The sequence below is a fragment of the Euwallacea fornicatus genome, chromosome 31 (assembly GCF_040115645.1).
Source record: "Euwallacea fornicatus isolate EFF26 chromosome 31, ASM4011564v1, whole genome shotgun sequence".
Lineage (NCBI taxonomy): Eukaryota > Metazoa > Arthropoda > Insecta > Coleoptera > Curculionidae > Euwallacea > Euwallacea fornicatus.
The window spans coordinates 461,840-483,196 of NC_089571.1; the positions used below are offsets into that span (position 1 = coordinate 461,840).

At 37.3% G+C, this 21,357-nt stretch overlaps 1 protein-coding gene across 3 annotated transcripts in view; it reads left to right on the forward strand.

Moving 5' to 3' along the window:
- LOC136348091 (uncharacterized) overlaps positions 1-21,357 on the forward strand; it is a 94,834-nt gene that overhangs the window by 51,553 nt on the left and 21,924 nt on the right. For all 3 annotated transcript variants that reach the window (XM_066298665.1, XM_066298666.1, XM_066298663.1), the window contains one exon: positions 6,916-7,113. In XM_066298665.1, coding sequence (XP_066154762.1) covers positions 6,916-7,113 — 198 coding nt within the window. The remainder of the gene's footprint in view (positions 1-6,915; positions 7,114-21,357) is intronic.

The following is a 21,357-nucleotide window of genomic DNA, read 5'->3' on the forward strand; positions in this document are numbered from 1 at the left end:
ATCCCTTTTCGTCCTCTCGGCACGATCCTATTTCAGTTTAACATAAGTTCCAATTTTCGATAGTTACTGAACATCTCTTAAAGTATATAAAGTTACCTCGACTCTTTTAAGCGTAACGTCATATGAACATGAGCTTCTGATACGACCCTATTTGAAGTCAAATTGAATTGCTAGTTTCAGTACTTGTTTAAAATTTCTTGGATTCTCGCGAGATAGAGGGTGGATACAGGGTGTTCCAGGCAAAAGCGTCCGCCCTGAATACCTTTTTTCCTGTTTGTTAAAACAAGACGGCAAAACAAGTCAACTTTGATAGGGAGAGAGATAGCGTTTGGTGAAAAAGTTATTTTCGAAATGTCACCTCTCTGTCCTTGGGAACCCCCCCTTTGAAATTTTCAAATCTGAAGAAGGGTTGTGTTATACCTCGTTTCGAAGGTAATTTTATTCTTTACCCGAACAAGTTTTTATTTTTGTACATACATCTTGTAGAAATTAAACAGAAACCAAATATCTTCATTTTAAATATTGTTACCGTTATTTTATTCATTTTGTCGTAAGAAATGTTGAAAGTGACCTCCATTGACTTCCATGCACATGTATTCTTCATCCTCAAAACGTCGTCGCACATTATCTAACATTTCTGATGTCATTAATCTGCATTCTTCGCCGATTCGGACACGGAACCCCTGCAGGGAATCAGATTGTGTGTCATAGCTTTTACTCCTCAAATGTCCCTATAAGAAAAAATCCAGGGGACTAAAGTCAGGGGATGTCGCGGGCCGCTCCACTGGACCTCTTCTGCCAATCCACGTTCCATCGGACAGCAGCAATGTAGTGTGGAGGCACTGCGTCTTGTTGAAGAACTAACTCTTTTTCTACGAAGCGGGGATCTTGTTCAAATCTTTCAATTATCCAGAGAAATACGGCGTCTTGTAGAAGTTGTAAATAGTTTTCTCCATTTAAGTTTCCTGGAATGAAAAATGGTCCCGATCACCCAAAATCCCTGCCCAAACGTTCACTTTTTTAGTTTGTTCGCCTTAAGTCTCGATGGGAACAAATGAGGATTGACCTCATTCCAGTATCAACAGTTATGTCTGTTAACTTGACTGTTAATTAAAGTTAACAGTGGAAATCGTCATTATTTAATTCCTCTACTAGTTTTATGACATAAGAATTGAATTTTACATCTTTTAAATTTCTATAGACTCTATTTTTTGAAATGTCGGATTCCTCAGCAATCTTTCGTACAAACGTTTCGTTGTCCATATGAACACATCTCAGAACCGCAATTTGGACTTCATCGTCTCTCGTTGGACGGTCAACTTCGTGTTTTTTATTTTGGACAGAACCAGTTGAAAAAATTCTCATCGCATTTTACTGGCACTTTAGATACGTAAAATTGGTATGTCGTTCTGCCAGGATGATCTAAATTGGAGACATGAACTGCCACTCTTGCAGATTTTTTTTTTTTTTTTTTTTTTGAATACTTACAGACTCAAAATTTCCATTTTATCTTGTATGTGTAAAACATTTAGCTCAAATTAAAAATTAGACAAAAAAACAAAGTAATGTATTGCCACAAAATACTGGAACCACTAAGGGGAGAAAAAGACCTCAATAAATTGTTCTTCAAATAAGTTCATCCAAAAAATTTGAATTTGTGATTTTTAATTTTTTTTTGTTTTTTTTTAATTTTTTTTTAAATTTAAATTATAGTGCCTCAACAACTAAGGTCATTGGCACTTATCCTAGATTATGTGTACATTAAATAAGGTATACTAGATGTGATTATACAGTTCTATTGATTTAAGGCATTCAACTGTTTTTCTTTGCTCTTCTGTCAAGCGCAATCGCTCCAAGACTTATCGGTCCTCACTTATCTGGTGGAATGCTCTATTCCTGCTGTGTTTTGGGCAGTCCTTCATTATATGTTTTACTGTAATTGGTATGTTACAAAGGTCACAGTTAGTGGGATTATCTCTCTTCATAAGATAAGCATGGGTGAGTCTTGTGAGACCAATACGTATTCTTCTTATTATTATGGTATCCCTTCTAGATAGCTGAATTGGTCTAATCGGCAGAAGTGTGGGTGCTATACGTACTAGTTTTGTGTTAGATAGCGTCCGCATGTTTTGCCATTTTTCTTCGGTCTTCTGTTGGTAGTATCTTTTAACGTCATTGAGAAAGTAAATTTGTTCAACCTCTGAGTGGGATCGAGCAGCACATACGGCATTCCTGTCAGCACACTAATCAGTTGAAGATCAGTTGAAGATAATAGGTGTACAAAAAGAAACTGAGCAATGAAGTTATATGCAATAAAAAAACATACTTAGACACGTTCAATTCGCCTGCAATTGTAAGCAGGTGTTGTTTATCTATGACTTTTTATATGATAAAAGTTTCAGTTGCTCAGGAGCTGTAGTTCAGTACACAAAACGTAAATAGAGACATGGACATTTCCAAGCAATATTTGAGAATATCAATGTTGTTCTGTTTTAAACTGGAAAAAAATGCTGCTGAAACAACAGAAATGGTTAATTCGGCTTGGGGAGATAATTCTGTTGGTGCTTCAACTGTTGGGAGATGGTTTAAGAAGTTTCGTGAGGAAAACGTTTGTCTTGAGGACGATCCACGTGCGGGTGTCGAATAAAAGTTTCAAGACGAAGAACTGCAAACTTTACTGGATGAAAATCCACGCCAAACTGAAAAACAACTTGCAGAGCAGTTAGGAGTAACTCAACAAGCAGTTTCAGTTCGATTGCATGGAATGGGGAAAATTCAAAAAGCAGGAAAATAAGTTCCTCATGAGCTAACCGAAGACAATCAAAATCGAAGAGTTGACATCTGCACGAACTTGCTTTCTCGGTATAAAAGAAAGAATTTTCTGCATAATATTATTACGGGAGATGAAAAGTGGATTTTGTATGACGATCTTAAGCGCAGAGAAACATGGGTTGACCCAGGCCAGCCATCCACATCAGTTGCAGAACGAAATATTCATGCCAAGAAAATCTTACTGTGTGTGTCTGGTGGGATTGTAAAGGAGTCATTTACTATGAGCTTCTGGAACCCGGTCAAACTGTTACAGCTGACCGTTATCAGGCCCAAATGATCATCAAATTAAGCGATGCTCTGGAGGAAAAAAGACCATTTACGGGCCAAGGAAGTCGGAAAGTGATATTGCTGCATGATAATGCTCGTCCGCATACAGCTAAACCGACCCAGGAACTCATCTTCTCGTTAGGCTGGGAAATGCTCCAGCATGCGGCGTATTCTCCAGACTTGGCTCCTTCAGACTTCCACTTGTTCGGATCCATGCAGTCTCATTTAGCTGACCAACGATTCTTTAACGTTGAAGATATTCGAAAATGGGTCGATAACTATTTTTCGTCGAAACCACTAAGCTTTTATCACGAGGACATCTATCATCTACCCAGTAAATGGCAAAAGACCATAGACGGTTATGGAAATTATTTTGATGACTAATATTTTCAATAACTATGTTTTTAATTAAGCTTAATTTCACCAAAAAATGCTCAGTTTCTTTTTGTACACCTATTATATTAGCAGTGGGAGTTACTTGGGCTTTTTGGGAGGTTTCGTAGTCAAAAGCATTCCCTTCAGGGTCATGCATTTTGTTAGAGGTCTTGCTAAATCACGAGACTGACTAACATTTTCACTCATAATGGTCAAGCCTATCACCTGAGCCAGATGCACTCGTGTTTGTGTTTATCACTCACAAAAAAAAAAAAAAAACAAGTACCGAGCAGTACTATTAAGAGATGTTTACTCTACTGCAATCGAATACTGATCCAGGATTGTGAATTTTAAATGGAAGTTAGGAATATCATTATTATTATGCACTTGAGACGCCAAGACGTTTTAAGTCTAAGTGGACACTTTCGACATTCGTTACAATAACGTTGATGACTAAAATCAAGTTATTTGCTTTTTATTCAATTTCTACAAGGCCGACGTGCATGAATAAAAAGTAAAACTTTCACCATGTAGAAAATAAAATTACCTTTTAAACGAGATATAACACAACCCCCTTTTCCAATTTGGAAATTTCAAAGGGTTGGTTGCCAGGGCCAGGGGGATGATATGTTGAAAACAACTTTTTCACCAAATTATGTCTCCTTGCTTATCAAACTTGACGCATTTTGGTGTTTTTTTACTTAGCAAACAGCAGAAAAGATATTCAGAGTGGACACTTGTCCCTGGGACACTCTATACGTATACGGAAGCTGTGGTGGTATGTATCGTTCATCAAGTATTTTTTACTATCTATGAATTTCTACGTCTATGCTAATCAGTGCCGTCCACGCTTCGTCTCAGCATCTTGAATTACATTAGGTTGGTAGAAAAATAATTTCGTTTTTGAACCCTTAACATGCCACTCAACTTACAATACACTTAACCAATCAAAATCGAATCGATACACTTTTGCCAACATGAAACATGTTTATTTATACCGGAAGCAGAGAATTCCGTATTCCGAGAGGCGATGAAGTCGCTGAAGACGTTTTTGGCATCCTCTTGGTGTTTAAAGCATTTGTCGCGTATGAAGTAGTCGAGGTGCTTGAAAAATGGTGATCGGTAGGTGACAGATCTGGAGAGTATGACGGATGAGGCAAAGTCTCATAACACGGTCATTCAATTTCTGTAGTGTCGATTGCGCAATATGTTGCCGAGCGTTATCACGAGGAAAGATTGGGCCTTCTCTGTTGACCAATGCCAGCGAGATACGCCGTAGTTTTCGATGCATGTCATCAATTTGCTGCCAATATCTCTCTGCTGTGATGGTTTCGCCTGGATTTAGGAAACTGTGATGGATCAGACCGGCAGCTGACCACCACACACCATGACCTTCCTTTGGTGCAAATGTGGTTTCAGGAAGTGCTACGGAGCTCGATCGTGGTCCAATCACTGATGTGAACGACGGTTGTTGTAGAGGATCCATATCCCGTCACACGTCACAATACGGTCAAGAAACGGGTCATTCTTGTTGCGCAAGGTGAGTGCGGACGACACTTCGAAACGATGATTTTTTTGCTTTTCGTTCAGTTCGCGCGGGACCCATTTGTCGACCTTTTTGTTTTTCTAAGCTCTTGCAGATGGTCTAGAATTATTGGAGGAGTTATGCGTAATTCTTCCGCGAGTTCTCTAAGAGTTGTACGGGAGTTTGTCTTGACTAGGGCCTTCAACTGGTCATTGTCAATTACCGATGGACGTCCACGACCGTTTTGATCTTTGAGGTTTTGATTTCTACTACAAAACTTCTTAAACCAAAGTTGTACCACCCGTTCGTGAACGGTATCAAGACCAAAAGCATTATTCATTTTTGGAGCCGTTTCCGTTGCTTTAGTACCCAGCTCAAACTCGTATAAGAAAATCGTTCGAATTTGCTTCTTTTCCATCTCGACTAAAGTTCTCCAACTAAACTGTAAAGGGGCGCTACATTCACACTGTTTCTTATTAAAATGTAGAAAAAAGTCAACGTTTTCAAATGATACATAGCATGGCCGTATTTATCATAGAATTTATTCCAATATCGCGCTGTAAAAATCGAAAATGCAAAAACGACATGATTTTTCTACCAACCTAATACAAAAGGGGAATGATAAAATTCTCCATTTTAATTTTTTGCCTTTTTCATTTTCCTGTTGGTACCACACTGGTTTGACTCAAATTAATTCCAAGTCCTAGTATTTGTGTGAAATTTCTCGGACTTTCAAGGTTTATCGATGCGGTTGGTGTGCATCGTTCATCAAAGTTTTCACAAGTATTTTAAGAGTAACGTGTGAATTTCTAGTTAATTTGTTTGCGTTTTTCATTCCCCTCTCATTACGATCCGTCTTAGTTCGAATTAAATTCCTCAGTATTCGGTACAAATTTCTTGGAGTTGTAGGAGGAAAGCTCCGGCATACGTCGGTTATCAATTTTACCAAAATCAAATTCGCCCCAAGAACCACAGCGTATTCTCTGCTTCTGTGTACAATCTTACTTTGGATAAATACTTTGGAGCAATAGAAGGAAGGACAATCTCGCTTAATAAGAATTAGCACTGAGGAGGACAAAAGGGGATGAAAAGTGCTTTCTACCCTCAATATAACCAACATATCTCTACGCAGAGTTTCTATGGAACTGAGAGTCATAGGATACCAGTGAAAACGTGTGGTGTAGCATCATCGCTGGAAGTTGGGCAATGGAGCCCGAATAGCCATTTTGTCGCTCGTAAAACAAATCATAAAGTAATTTCACAAGCTTATGATTCACGACGAGGTGCAATAAAAGCGTTCATATCTTTAACGTTGGCCAAAATAAATAAGACAGAAACATTGTTGTTGAGAACTGGCTAATTTTAATCTAACACGTATCGAAAATCGGTGTTTTATTATTATTTGTTTTATTATGGAGATTTAGATGACGGCGACCTTTTCACTTTTGCAGATAGCAGTTAAGGCAAACAAGACTATTATTAGAATAAGCTATGATTAGACGCATTTTTTACACCTCTTGGAAACACCCGGAGGCATCTGCATTCTGTACCTCGCGGTTAAGATTATGAAAAATATAATAAATCCCTAAACCCAACAAATACCGGGAATAAATCATATAATTACGGGGAACTAATGAGCTGCGATTTTCAAAAAATGATAAATAATTATTGCTACCCCGAACGTACCCAAACACCTATAAGACCTCACGTACATAGATCAACAGCTTCGGAAGCAGATAAATCACTCAACGCCCGCAATAATTATTCCTCATCTGCCAAAAATAATTCCTATATAAACTAGTTTCCACAGAAAAAATCTATTTCTGCTAATTCAAACGAGAAGCGCACCATGTCGAAAACCATAATATTTATCTGTTTTTATAGTGGCTATTTTCGATCCTCTCGCATTGTTCCAGAGGTCCATTCGAGCGGGTCTGGAAGCAAAAGCACCCCCGACCAGAACCCTAACCAGGGCATCGCCACCCTTCTGGTGATGGTCGCCGTGTTGACCATCATTATATTATTTTGCTGTTTCTCGGCTCCGGGAATAAGAGGCCTGTGCAAAAGATACATCTTTCGGTCGTGCCAGTACGACGATCCCAGCGTGGACAATGGTGAGTTTGGAATATCTACTGTAAATCAACAATTCAAACAAACATCGGAACAATTGTGCTTTGGGCGGAATCAAAGCAACGTGCGGCATCGGCAAAATCGGAAAAATTTGCTAAAGGATTCTTTCAGGAATTCAGGAGCGGTATACAGGTTTTTACCAGGGAAAATTAATGCCACTTGTAGAATAAGTGTAATAGAAGCACTAAAAAGGAATAAGCGGTAAAGACACTAGAATATTTTTTCTGCGAGTGCGTACGACTGAACTTCGTCGCCTTTTGTAGGTACAATTAAACATTAGCGTGCGCTACAAGTTTTACACACACACACGTGCGGTAAATAATGTTACCATATGCAAATTAACGTCAAAAGCCCACGAAAAGTTTTAGCACTGACACATGCCACTTTGGTTTGCATGCGGTAAAACTTTTTGGAATGCAAATGAGTGCAATTAAGAGACTTTACCGCACGCCCGTAGGGAAGCTACGTAAATCATAATTTGAATTTCAAAGAAAAGATTTGCCGTGACGCGCGAACGTATCCGCCATTCATAAAAGTATCGTTTTTTATTTTTTTTATTATTATTATTTTTTTTGTGCCCGATGAGGTGGAAATCTTCAAAAAGACACCCGACCGCTCGGGGGTCGGGTAGTGTGGGGTTCGAGCCTGAGCCCGCCTACCCACTAAAACCACCCCCTCTCTTCTTATGGCCCCGGTATCGCCTGATCGGCATTCCTTCGGGGCGCCCGGTCGTAAGAGCTACTCTCTATGCTTCCGTCCTTATCCTTCCGTACCGTTCCCGCTCAATCTTCTTGCGCATGATCTTCTTGACCATGCACTCAAACGCTCTCCACTTACACTCACTCTCTACGAGTTCATAGCCGATTGTCCTTCGGTCCAGGTTGAGTCCCGCTCCTCTGGCCTCATTCCGTTCGGTCTCCCACTCTGGACATCCCCAGATTGTGTGCCCTGGGAAGTCTGCAACTCCTGGTTCTTCACAGAACGAGCAGCCGTCACTCTCTTCAACCTTTATTCTGTGCAAGTATTTCCCGAACACTCCGTGTTCAGTAAACACCTGCGTTAGTTCGTACCCGATCTTCGTCCATTTGCATTCGACCCATCGTCTAATGCTCGGAACGAAGACCTTCACCCATCCATCACACACACCCCACTCACTCATCACCCAATCTCCGGCCTCCCTCCTAAAACCTTTATCTCTCTCCCACACCATGAAAGTGTCGTTAGAAGCGCAAGTACCATCGGAAATGACAGATACTCATCGCGCGCAACTATACTGCGCACTGCGATTGGTTGGACATAAACAGAAAACGCGACCTATTTATCCAATTTGTCAAATTTGGGTTGTAAAGTCGCTCATTATCCCACTCATCAATGGGGGTCGTTAACGAGCGATTGGGTATACAATAAATAAACTGAATCCAAGGAAAACTATAGCGCATGTCAGTTAGCTATAGGAATTTCGCAAAATGTCGAAACGATTTTGCAGCTCATTTCTACTGCGCACCACGAGCTATTTCCAAAATGGCCGATCTGCTGACATTGATTAATCAAATTAAATCATTCACGAACGTCGATCGTCGGCTGTTTTCTGTTGCAGTACGATCAATTATCTAGTCAGTTCTGCCCAATTAGGCTTTGCAATTTTCAAACAAAACAACGAATGATCGGCCGACGGTTTAATGGCGCCGCCCTCGGAAAAATATCAAATGTTGAAAGAAATTTTGGAAAAATTTTTATAAAATTCAAGATTGACTTCATGGGAACGTAACGAGTGTTCTTTCGAGACTGTGCCGAGCTGAAAACAGGTAGAAATCGCGCCTTTTTGACAACATGATCGGACATCCACATGACTAAATGTACAAAAACTGACCCTTCGTGGTGTTTTTTGAACAACGAATATTAAATTTAAAGATCTCAATCCTCAATTATTCTCTACAAATAATAACCGATGAAGTAAAGCAGCTCCAGAACTGGGTTAAAACTCTAAAATTATTGTAATAACTTTGACATTAAACTGCGGCTTCACGACTTCATTAAAATTATAATCGACGCTACAACCGCTGCCTCCAAAACTTCTCGGTCTGAAGTGCTAAAATCTCTTTCACGCCGGTGCTTGGATTAAAATCGACCATATAGGGTGTCTCGAATTAACAGGCCAATCTCATAACCGGAGATTCCTTAAGCGAAAATAATTAAACTTTCCTTATGACACTTTTTCCTATCGCGCTTTGTACTCGTTACACAGAATGTGGAAGTTAGTAAGGAAAAAACACTTTTGTTAATAACTCGGGCGTTCCTCAATATATTTTAATGAAATTTTCCAGTGATATATAGTTCGATTAGTCGCCCATTTTCCATGATATGAGTAAAAAAAAATGGAGAAAAAATGGGGAAAGGGGGGTAGGTCCTGTACCCACTCAACTTCTTTTTGCGCACGTCGATGGTGCATTTGTTTAGTTATTCAAGTTGGTTCTTTTTGACTCTGGGTTACTTCATTCCTGTAAAATTTTGATTTGCAGCTTACTTTACAAGATATTTATTTATTTAATTAACCACGCCAGACAGACAAGATTTTACAAATTGTCCATAATAACCCGAGTATTAGCACGAGAACGTTCGCTTTTCAAATGGAAAATTAAGATATTAATAAGTGCGATGTACCCCAAAGGCTAAAACGGAAATCATGTGTGTTTTGGAACTATGTTCTCAACCTGAATAAAAAATGTAAATCACATATTCGGGGGCAATAAGCTGGAATATCTTCAAGAGAAAGCTGTAAATCAAAATTTTACAAGAATGAAGAAATTCAGACGAAAAAAAAGTCATTTGAATACCTAAACAAGTGCACCATTGGCGTGGTCAAAAAGAAGTTGGGGGGAAACCGTGTACACGACCCCCCATTTTCCCCCTTGTTTCTCGCAGTTTTTTCACCCAAATCGTGGAACTCGGGCGCCTAATCGACCTTATTAAAATATGTTGACAAACGTCCAAGATATTTACAAAAGTATTTTTTTAATAAATTCAACACCCTATGTTATTGCTATAAAACACCAAAGAACAATGTGCCATAAGGAAAATCTAATTATTCTCGCCTAAGGAATCACCGGTTAGTGGATTAGCCTATCACCCTGTAGAGCCCATATAATTAGATAAAGTTTTTGTAAATACAAGGTGTCCCAAAAAATACGTTAACAAAAAGATACCCCAAATTCCTCAGGTGAAAATAAGCCGACTTATCCCACGTTTTTTCCTACACCACCTTTTTTTTGTGTTTTAATGGAACACGTTATACAGGGTGTCCGGCAAGTCGATACAATAATTTTAGGGGGTGATAGATTACGTGATTCTGAATCGATTTAACCAAACATACCTACATACCAAGTGTTACAGTTTTCCTGATAATTCAGTTTTTAATATTTTTTAATTTAACCGTGCTCTTTCACAATTGTTGGAGGATAGAAGAACACCAAGCCTTTTAATCACAAAAATGTACTAAAGTTTTTTATTGCCTATAGATAATTGTTTAAATTATTTAAAGGGTAAAATCTAAAATGGCTTCGTTACCTACTTAGAACTACATAAACATGATCTTCCGAGCTTGTAATAAAGCGAAGAGTCAAATTCAAACATGGATTTAATTTAAACGCTTAGGTGTAGGTTTATTCAAATTTCTTAAAAACTTCCTTGAGCAATAGTCTTTCAGTCATGCTGAAAAGATTCTTAAGAAACATTTTAAAAATGAGAGAAATTCACTTTTTATGTACCCGAGCAGCGCATTCACCAAAACGTTATCTACTAAAAATGATATTAAAAATGAAGATATTTGCTAAAAACGCAAATGTGCTGGATAGCCATCATTTTAGAAGAATTTGTATTTGATGACATTATCAAGTATACGTAATCTATCACCCCCTAAAATTATTGTATCAACTTGCCGGACACCTTGTATATTTCATTGTTTTTAGAAATTTGCCGTCAGGCTCAGTTTATTGAATAAATTTATCATTTTTGACAATAAACCGATATTGGAAGTAGACTCGCATCAAATATTATTGGTGCAACCACCCCTAACTCCTCAATCTTCGTTTCGATTTCGATTCGATATCAGTTCCCCATCACATTTCTGCAGTAAATTGCACAAGTTTTAAATCATATCGACCATTTACTCATGGTCGACTTTTAATATTGTCTCTTGTTGTTGGAGGTGTACTATAGACAATATTTTTGACATAACCCTACAAAAAAAAATCTAGTGGAGTAAAATCGGGCGACCTGGGGAGCCAGGATACAGCTCCTCCTCAACCAATCCATTTATTTGGATACTGTTGATTTAGGAAAGTTCTCACAATACCACTATAATGAGAGGGAACTCCTTCATGTTGGAACCATATGGAAAATGAAAATAATATGAAATATAATATAATATGAAAATCAGAATCCGCTATGTTTTAGACTTTATTAGAGCAAATAGGGATATTCTGGAAAATGTTTGTCGTCGAAATGTTACTCGACTTCAAGCTTGCATTGATCAGAATGGAGGATATGTTGAAAATTGTTTGTAATTAAGTGTTTATTAAAAGAAATTCTTTTATATTAAATAAAAATAGATAGTGCGGTTATTAATTTTGCTACCTTTTCTTAAATCTTATTTTTCGAAGAAAACCTGTACATTTAGGTATAGGAAGGTGAAACGATTTTTGATTAGTCATATGTTTATCTCTTATTTCGAGTAATAAAATATGGGGTGTTCTATTTAAATTAAGCAAGTTATTTCCTTTCGAAAAAAATGCAATTTTCATGTTATTTTTGGGACGCACTGTATGAGATATTTTAATTTTAATAATTCTGCCATAAAATACGTCTCATATCTAAGGTTTGGTATGAATTTTGATTTACTCCAGTTTAAACTTCCTTCAAAACAAAGTTTTTAAAATTGCATGATTTTTTTAAAAAAACTTTATTATTTCGAAATCCTTAACACTTAGGACAAGTAAACCTTAATGAAACTTACATTTATTTTTCTCAAGAAATCTAAAACGATATTAATATATGGGGTGTCCTATTTAAAAAAACATAACTTTGATATTTTTCACTTATTTAGAACACCCTGTATAAAACTAAAACAATTTTAAAATGTACCCATAATCGAGTTCTATGTAACGCAAAAAAAATATATTCCAAATATTAAATTGTTTAGCCGTAATCTTCCGATACCGCACTAAATGACCACCCTGTATATACGGTGATGGTCTGTTTTTTTTTTCTTTTTTTTTAATTCGTTTTTATTTTTTATTCGCAACACAGGGGAGTTGAAAGCTGAGCCACTGTATTAATTTTAGATAGTGCATGCTTCCCTTTCCAATTAAAAATTTTCAATTGATGCTGGTAACTGCTACTTTCTGCATACCACATTATAAACATCAAGTTTTATCAAGGTTTTCTCGACCGCTATGAACACATTAATAACGAGTGACCATTAAAAAAAAATGGTAGTAGTGAACCATAAACATTGGGCGATAATTAAGCCATTGGCTATCTACAATCAAAATTAAAAATTGTTAGTTATATAAAGGTTATATAAACATTTTCATGTTTTGAAATTCATCAGTATTTTTTGCCACTTGGAAACAACAAGATGAAAAACATTGTCTCAAAGCGAACTGATTCTGTTGAAACACTAAGTTGCCTCAAGCAAATTTACCACCAATTGCATTGACAATTTGGATTCTTTTAGTTTTTTAAATAAATTACATCTGTAAAATCATTGAAGAGTATTTATTTATAAATGAAGTTAAAGAAACCTTTATAAAACTTTGAAATTCAGCACCAAAAGTTTTATAAGTGCTGCATCGTAGTCATTTATGTTATTTTATTCCGAAACCTATAGTCTAGATATTTTTTACCATCTTCTATGAAAAAAAAACAGCTAAAATTGTATTATAAAACGGGCAAAGCCACCTTTAACACATCAAAAATTTAAATTAAATTTTTGTTACTGTTTTTACCGAAATTACAAGCGTTTTATACTTTATAAAGTTACAAATTTGTATTCTTACAAATTGTTTAAAACATTTTTTTGTACATTTCTGCCCAGCATATGTTTTTTACAAAATAGCCCAACAATGCTCTTACGACGTTTATTTAAAAAAATTACTTTGGCACGAAACAGCAATAGTTTATGTATCAGGTGTCCCGTCCAAAGCGGACGCCGGCTTTGTCTCTAAAATTATCGCAGATAAAGCTTTGAAATAAAAAATATTATAAAAAAGTGACCAGCACAAAATGCTGGAAATATTAATTAAAAAAAATTCTTAAGTCCACCACTGGATAGAGTATTTCATACAGTGGAGATGAAACTATTTTCATTATTTGCTATAAATCTGCATTTTATGCTACTTGTACACAGCCAAATCATGGTTTTCCGACACTTTAGGAGATAGGATTACCTTATCACGGAAATGGTGTTATTTATGTGCTGGATTAATGGAAATGATGGAATAGTGACCGAAAACATGTTAAATAACTGAATAAAATGCAATGAAAATGTGTAATAATAAAAATGCCACAGTTTTATTTCTGGAAAGTTTCTGCATAATTTTTGTATATAAATTTTTTTAAATGCACATATATTTTCAAGTTTTCTGCAGAGAGCGCTGCGAACGCAGTCAGATAAAAACTTAAATATCTCGGGAACGACTCGTAGGATTTAAAGAAGTGGTGGCTCGTTAGAAAGCGTTTGTGTCCTTTAAGCAAGGATGTGTCGGACAATTAATTTTAGTTAATGATAGTGCCCTTAAAGAGCGCTTTATTTTAGAGTCTGAAATTTTTGCAAGCTTCTTCTGAATATTAAACGGAATAATATGTGTTTGGTATTTTACTTAGCAAGAGCGTGGAATTGCACCTACACTGGCCCTCAATAGTCTTGGTACCTTTCTATCAAGCATATATTATTGCCTGTTTCTTTTTAACAACTAGTATAATTTTTATTTACACTTTACATATTAATTCATACACTTCTGCTACATTAAATAATATAACTAATTAAAGATATATTTATCGGCATGTTAAGAAAAAAATACATTTTCATACATACAACCTCGCAAAAGTCTTGGTACCTATAACAGAATAAAGCTATATTTATGGTGTACAGTGGCGAACAAAAGTATGGAAACATTTTCTATTTTTTAAAGCAATTTTATTCAACACGTAACAATAAATATCCGTCAAGAAAAAAGTCCTTTTTTGGAATATCTGCTATATCTAGAATATGTACATAACTAATAATAAATATATTAATATATTTATCAGTCTCAAAAAAAACAATATTGTGAAAAATCTATAAATTGACCGTACATAAGTATGAAAACATTACTTACAAATTGTTGAAAATAAATTATATTATGTACTATTTTATTAAAAGGTTTCTCAAAAGTTTTAGTATTACGTTGGATACCCTTTGGCATCAATTACCGCTTGACATCTTCGTCCCATAGAGTCAACAAGCTTTGTGCAGAGGTCCCTGGGAGTCGCCTTCCACTCTTCCTCCAATACTGCCCAAAATTCGTCGCGATTTTTAACGTTTTTGGATCTGACCTTCTTATCTAAATAGTACCACAGATTTTCAATCGGATTTATATCAGGCGATTGTGACGGCCATTCCAACACCCGTATTTTGTTTTCTAAAAACCAATTTTCAGTTAATCGCGAGGTGTGCTTTGGATCATTATCCTGTTGATAAATCCATACCAACGGTAGACCTTCTTCAAATGTCAGTAGATGATTTTGTAACATGTCGCAGTACATCTTGGAGTCCATTTTGCCATTTATTTTCACTAGTGGTCCAGTACCAGATCGTGTAAAACAACCCCAAACCATCACATTTCCACCGCCATGTTTGAGGGTGGGAATGAAATATTTTGGGTCATATCTTTGTCCTGGAGGTCTCCGAACATATCCAGTAGAATCACTGCTAAACAAATGAAACTTATTTTCATCGCTGAAAACTACTAATGACCATTGGTGTTCGGTCCAGTTCTTATGTTGTCTGGCGGATTTTAATCTCGCTTGTCTGTGTCGCTTTGGAAGAAGTGGTTTTTTAACTGCACTTCTACCATGAAGATTTTCACTTATAAGCCGACGCCTCATTGTCATATCCGATACATCAATATCTTCAAATTCCTCTTTTAATTCCTTATTTATCGCCATAGCAGAATTTTTTGAATCGACTCTAGCTTTTCTAACGATTGCACCATCCACTCTACGGGTTGTTTTTCGAGGTCTTCCACATTTCATTGCTGGATCTACTGTTCCTCTTTGCAAATACCTCTTAATTATTTTATGAACAGTTCCCCGAGGTATATTTAATGCATTTGCAATATTAATTTGTTTTGTACCGTTTGTGTACATGATCACTATTCTTCGTTGAACTCAGCACTGTAATATTTACACTTCGGCATTTTCAACAAAATCTTAGAAGCAGAAAACTTAATATTGTCACTTTAATCAACAAATTTTGATATTAGAGTAAAATGAAGAAAGTGTTTCCATACTTTTGTTCGCCACTGTATATAATTATTAGTACCCTGTTGGGTACCCCTTTAATTTCATAACTTGCAATAGTCTATTTGGCATTGAACGAACAAGTTTTTTTGTTACATCAGCGGTTATCTTAGGCCATTCCTCCAAAACAATCCGTTTTAGATATTCTTTATTTTGAATATGGTGCTGACGAATTTTAGACTCTAAAACACCCCATAAATGTTCAATCGGGTTTAAGTCTGGACTCTGAGGAGGCGTTTCCAACAAATGAGGGGCATTATACTGGGTGTCCTCGAATTGCGTGGCCAAAATGATACTGCAGATTATTTAAGTAAAAATAAGTCGATTTAACTAAATTTGCCTCAGTCCAAAAGTTGATAATCACGGAGTTCCGGGGTGTTAAAGTTGAAAAAATAAGTCGCATTTTTTTTAATATCTTTCGATTGCTTTGAGCTAATTTCACGAAATTTCACATCTAAGGGTGTTTTAGAATGCGAAATTCAAATTTATTTAACATTTAGTTGTATTTTCTAGAGGGCACCACAAGCGACCGTCAGGACACATTTAAACCTCTGTAACTTTTTTGTGCCACAGTGTATGTTATTTTGGCATTGAAAAATCTTTTTTCCTACCTTTTATACTTAGAAAAGGTATACTTTATTTAAGTCGCTAGAAGCAACGGTTTCTAGAAAGAGAACAGAATTGTGGGCAGAAAACTGGAAAACTGGTGGATTTTGCACCATGATAACGCGCCGTCGCACAGTGCCATCATTATTCGTAATTTTTTGACGAAAAATGTAACAAATACCATTCGACAGCCACCGAATTCGCCTGATTTGGCTCCCTGTGACTTCTTTCTGTTCGATCGAGTTAAAAAACCATTACGGGGAACGCGTTTCAGCAGCCGAGAGGAAGTAATCGAAAAATCGCAGGAAGCACTGATGGACATACCGAAAACCGAATGTAAAAAACGTTTCGAGGATTGGATCAAGCGATGGTACAAGTGTGTTGCAGTCGATGGGGATTACTCTGAAGGGGACAATATAGATTTAGATGAATTAAGTTAAATTTTTAATTTTCTGAATAAATGCCGGGAACTTTTTGATCAAGGTGGTATACTAGTGTATATCCAGAATCTATGGCATTTAGCCTTCACGACCGTGGCGATCTGTTGACGACTTTTGGCACGTACCTAATAATCAATAAAAAAATAATAATAACACTGCTTTACAAAATTTAACTTTTCCCTGTTGCCGGAAATTTTATAGCTGATAAAACTTACACTGCGTGACAAAGAAAGGTAAACACCCATTAAAGATAATTTTATTTTGATAAATTTTTTTGTACATGTTCAGTACCACATACACTTATTCAATGATTACATTTTCAGCAAGATCAGAGGAAGAACTTCATTTTTTTTTCAATAGTGTGTTGAGCATCCACGGTTCCTTATACACTCATTGATGCGCCTGGGCTCGGATCTAATAAGATCGCCAATGTCTTCTTGAGGTATCTCATTCCAGGCAATCTGAACTTCATGAGTAAGGGCTGCTAAAGTCTGTGGAGGGTGCTGTAAATTCAACAGTCTACGGCCAATCATGTCCCAGATATGTTCAATAGGAGACAGATCCGGCGATCGAGGTGGCCAGGGTAAACGGTTGATTTGATGTTGATCCATGGACGTTATTGTTTGCCTAGCAACATGAGGTCTAGCATTGTCTTGCTGGAAAATAGCATTCGGGATAGTTCGAAAATATGGAGTCACATATGGCTCCAACACTTCTTGGATATAGCGTTGGGCAGTCATGTTGCCTCTAATGAAAACTAGGGGTGACCTGCTACCATATGCGATAGCACCCCATACTATAACGCCTACAGTACGGTGGACATGACGCACTCTGTCAAATTGTATATCTCGCCTTTCACCCCGTCGCCTTCTCACCCTTGCCCGACCGTCGTTCATCCCCAGACAGAAGCGGGATTCATCACTAAAGATCACTTGAGTCCATTCTTGGTTTCACTGAATTCTCTCTCTCTACACCATTGTAAGCGGTTAGATCGATGTTCGCGAGTGAGAGGCAGCACCCAATGCGGACGATAGGACAAAAGGCCAAAACTTCGTATTCGGCGGTATACTCTACGCGTACCAACCCTGTTCCCATGTTCTTCAAACCGCTGATTTGCAATAGCTAGACTGCTGGTAAATCGGTCTCTAAGAGCCAAAAGTCGCAATCGACGGTCTTCGCGCTCTGTGGTTCCTCTGAGTTGCCCAGTGCCTCTGGCTCTGTATCCACGGCCTTTCTGAGTCCACGCCTGGTAACACCGCACTATGGTTCCAAAGGATCTGTTAGTTCTTCTAGACACTTCTCTGACCGACAGACCTGTTTCGCGCAACCCAACAATCCGCCCCCTCTCGAAGTCACTAAGCTCTAGATCACTAAGCTAATATCTGTTCAATTCTACGCACTCTAGGCATAATGAGTAAAAATCATGACCGATTGCTACACACTTCATAAAAGTTACGATACAAATGTGAACAAGCATGTTTAAACAAAATTTTATTTTTTTTAAGGAAAGACCCATGGAAACTAAAAAAAAAATTTACAGATAAATTTGAAATTTTGATAATTTCTTTCTTTTTTTAAGATAAGTCAACATGCAAAAACTTATCAAAATAAAATGGTTTTTAATGGGTGTTTACCTTTCTTTGTCACCCAGTATATTTATAACATGCTGTTGTTGTATTTCTGAACCTTTCTTGTACACCTCCAGTTTCTTCAATATTTGTTTTTGGCTTATTTTTATTTATTTCCTTATAACATGCAGGTTTTAAGCAAAACCACTGTGTTGCAACCATAAGCAAAGTGCTGGCTTTATGAGTAGTTCGAGGTGTTGTTTAATTAATAAAAACCATTTTTTGGTTAGGTATGTGGTGAATACGTGTTTGAAAATTCTAGAAAAACTATCACTGAGTACGTTAAAAATACCTATTTTTGCTATATTTCGGCTGGGCCCTGGATAAAAATGATTAACCCTGATTGTGGTCGTAGATCATGTATTGAATACTTGGGATTATGGAAAAACGGAGAAAGGAGGGCGTTTCAATTCGGAATCGCAACTATTTGGAAAAACCAAAAAAATCATCTAAACAATTGTTCTTTTTGTAATGTGGATATAAGAGGTATGAACAGTAGAAATCAAACTAAATTTCAGTATCGAAATACTGCATTTTTGCAGCGTCTCATACAACATTCGGTTAAAGTTCCAATTGCTTCAGTGCCAGTTACTGAAAACGTACCTGAATATGAAATGCAAGAAAACGTAGATTCTGCATCAATAGAAACTGATGCTGATTTCGAAAGTTGATCGCACAACCCATTTTAGCTAAATGAATTAGATGATCTTGCAAGATATCTAAATCCTTCTAAACCAGCATCGAAATTGTCGGCATTACGATTAAATGAAAAAAACTTATTTGCTCCAGACTCAAAAATTACTTTTCATAGAGAATAAGAGAAAGACTTACGCTCTTTTTTCGACCAAGATGACAAAATTGTTTATATATCAAGAATTTGTTAATAAAAATTATTTTAACGCAACATGAACTAAGTCAAAGACGTTTGTTTATTGACAGTTCAAAACGTGGCCTTAAGTGCATTTTGTTATTAGGAGTTGGAATGAATTCGTAGCGTTTTTTTTAAGAAAAAAATTTATTGATTTTAAATGAAAATAAAAAAATACATTAATTAAAGTATTGCCCATCGCTTTCTACTACTTTTGACCATCTTTCGGGCAGGGCACGAATACCGCGTCGGAAGAACGCGTTGTCTTTAGATGCAACCCATGAATTGACCCATTTTTGACGATCTTCGTAAGAAGTGAACTTCTGCTCAGATAGACTATGAACCATCGAACGAAACAAATAATAATCAGATGGAGCAACATCTGGGGAATATGGCGGGTGGGCCAGGATTTCCCATTTAAGTCTTTCCAGGTCTGTTTGTACCGGTTTTGCGAGGTGCGGACGAGCATTGTCGCGCAGCAAAATGACTTTGTCGTGTCTTTTGGAGTATTCCGGCCGTTTTTCTTTCAATGCACGGCTCAATCGCATCAGATGTAGTCGGTAGCGGTCTCCAGTTATGGTTTCATTCGGTTTCAACAGTTCATAATAAATCACACCCCTCTGATCCCACCAAATACAGAGCAGAAGCTTAGACCCATGGATATTCGGCTTTGCCACGAATGTTGACCGGGCTTAACCCATGACTTTCTGCGCTTCGGATTGTCGTAACGGATCCATTTTTCATCACCAGGGACAATCCGATGCAAAAAACCTTTTCTTTTTTCCCGTTGAAGCAGCAGTTCACACGTCAAAAAACGCCTTTCAATGTCCCTTGGTTTCGATTCATATGGAACCCAATGTGCTTTCTTTTGGATCATACCCAAAGTTTCAAGACGTTTTCCTACCGTTGATAAGTTAACTCCCAACGATGTAGACAAGTCTCGAAGTGTCTGACATGGGTCTTCGTTGAGCAATGCCTCCAAAGTGTCGTCTTCAAATTTTTTTGGCTGACCAGGTCGCTCCTTGTCAACCAAGTCGAAATCACCAGCTTTAAAACGTGCAAACCACTTCCGACACGTTTGTTCAGCTAGAGTATGTTTATCATATACTTCCACTAAAATACGATGAGCTTCAGCAGCACTTTTGTTCATATTAAAGTAATGAAGTAAAATTCCCCGGAAAAACCCTTTATTCGGCACAAATTGCGACATTCAATAAATTATAAAATGTCGTTATTTATTATTAAAAAAGTGGATATGCAAAGCAAATGACCTCTAATGACCGCTGTTTCACGATAAGTATGTCGGCGCCACCATAAATTTAGCGAATACCCCTAAATAGACAGATTCTATGTATTGGTACGACCCTATGTAATCGATCGGGGTTCTGGTTTTTCTCGCTATTCTGTCGAAACTAAAGCATTCACTTTCTTTATGATATGACTTCCAGGAACCCCAGGAATAAGGGACACACTTGTTTTTAACACGCAAGGGGGGTGTTAGGAACTCTAAGTTATTGGTTTTTGTTTCTATTTATTTTTAATGTTGTTAATGTTAGGTTTATTGTATACTGTCATTTATTCCCTTAAGTTACGCCTATGTACTGCGATACTTATTCGGAGAATACCATCTGGGTGCCAGACCACATGGCCCATCAGGCCAAAGCTAAGGGTACGCTTTGGTTGGGGAATGTGCTACTAGTCAAAGGTAGCTTTCTCTATAGGGACTATTGCTTTGATGGTCAATTTGTTGGACCCGCAATATTCCCAGAAAAGCGACTAGTATAGATACTCCCCAGATGGCCGCGATTTATGGGATCTGGCATAGCCACAGCCCGTAGGGGTTCTTGGTGGTGGTGCGCCCCTGGTTGGAATTCCTGGGGTTTAGTACTTAAGGGATAATTGGAGTAATTTTCGCTCTCTTTTCTGCTCTTCCTTTTGTCTTGTCGGGTGAAAGCTACGTCGGTGTCGGGATGTGATCCGAATCATATCGTGTAACCCGCCCAATAAGCATTCTCCCTCTTCGTTACTTAGACCAAGATTCTTACATTCTTTTGAGATAAGTGCATAGTTAATACAGTCCATTTTTACATAAAACAAATTGTCTTTGTCGTGTTTCATTTATCGAAG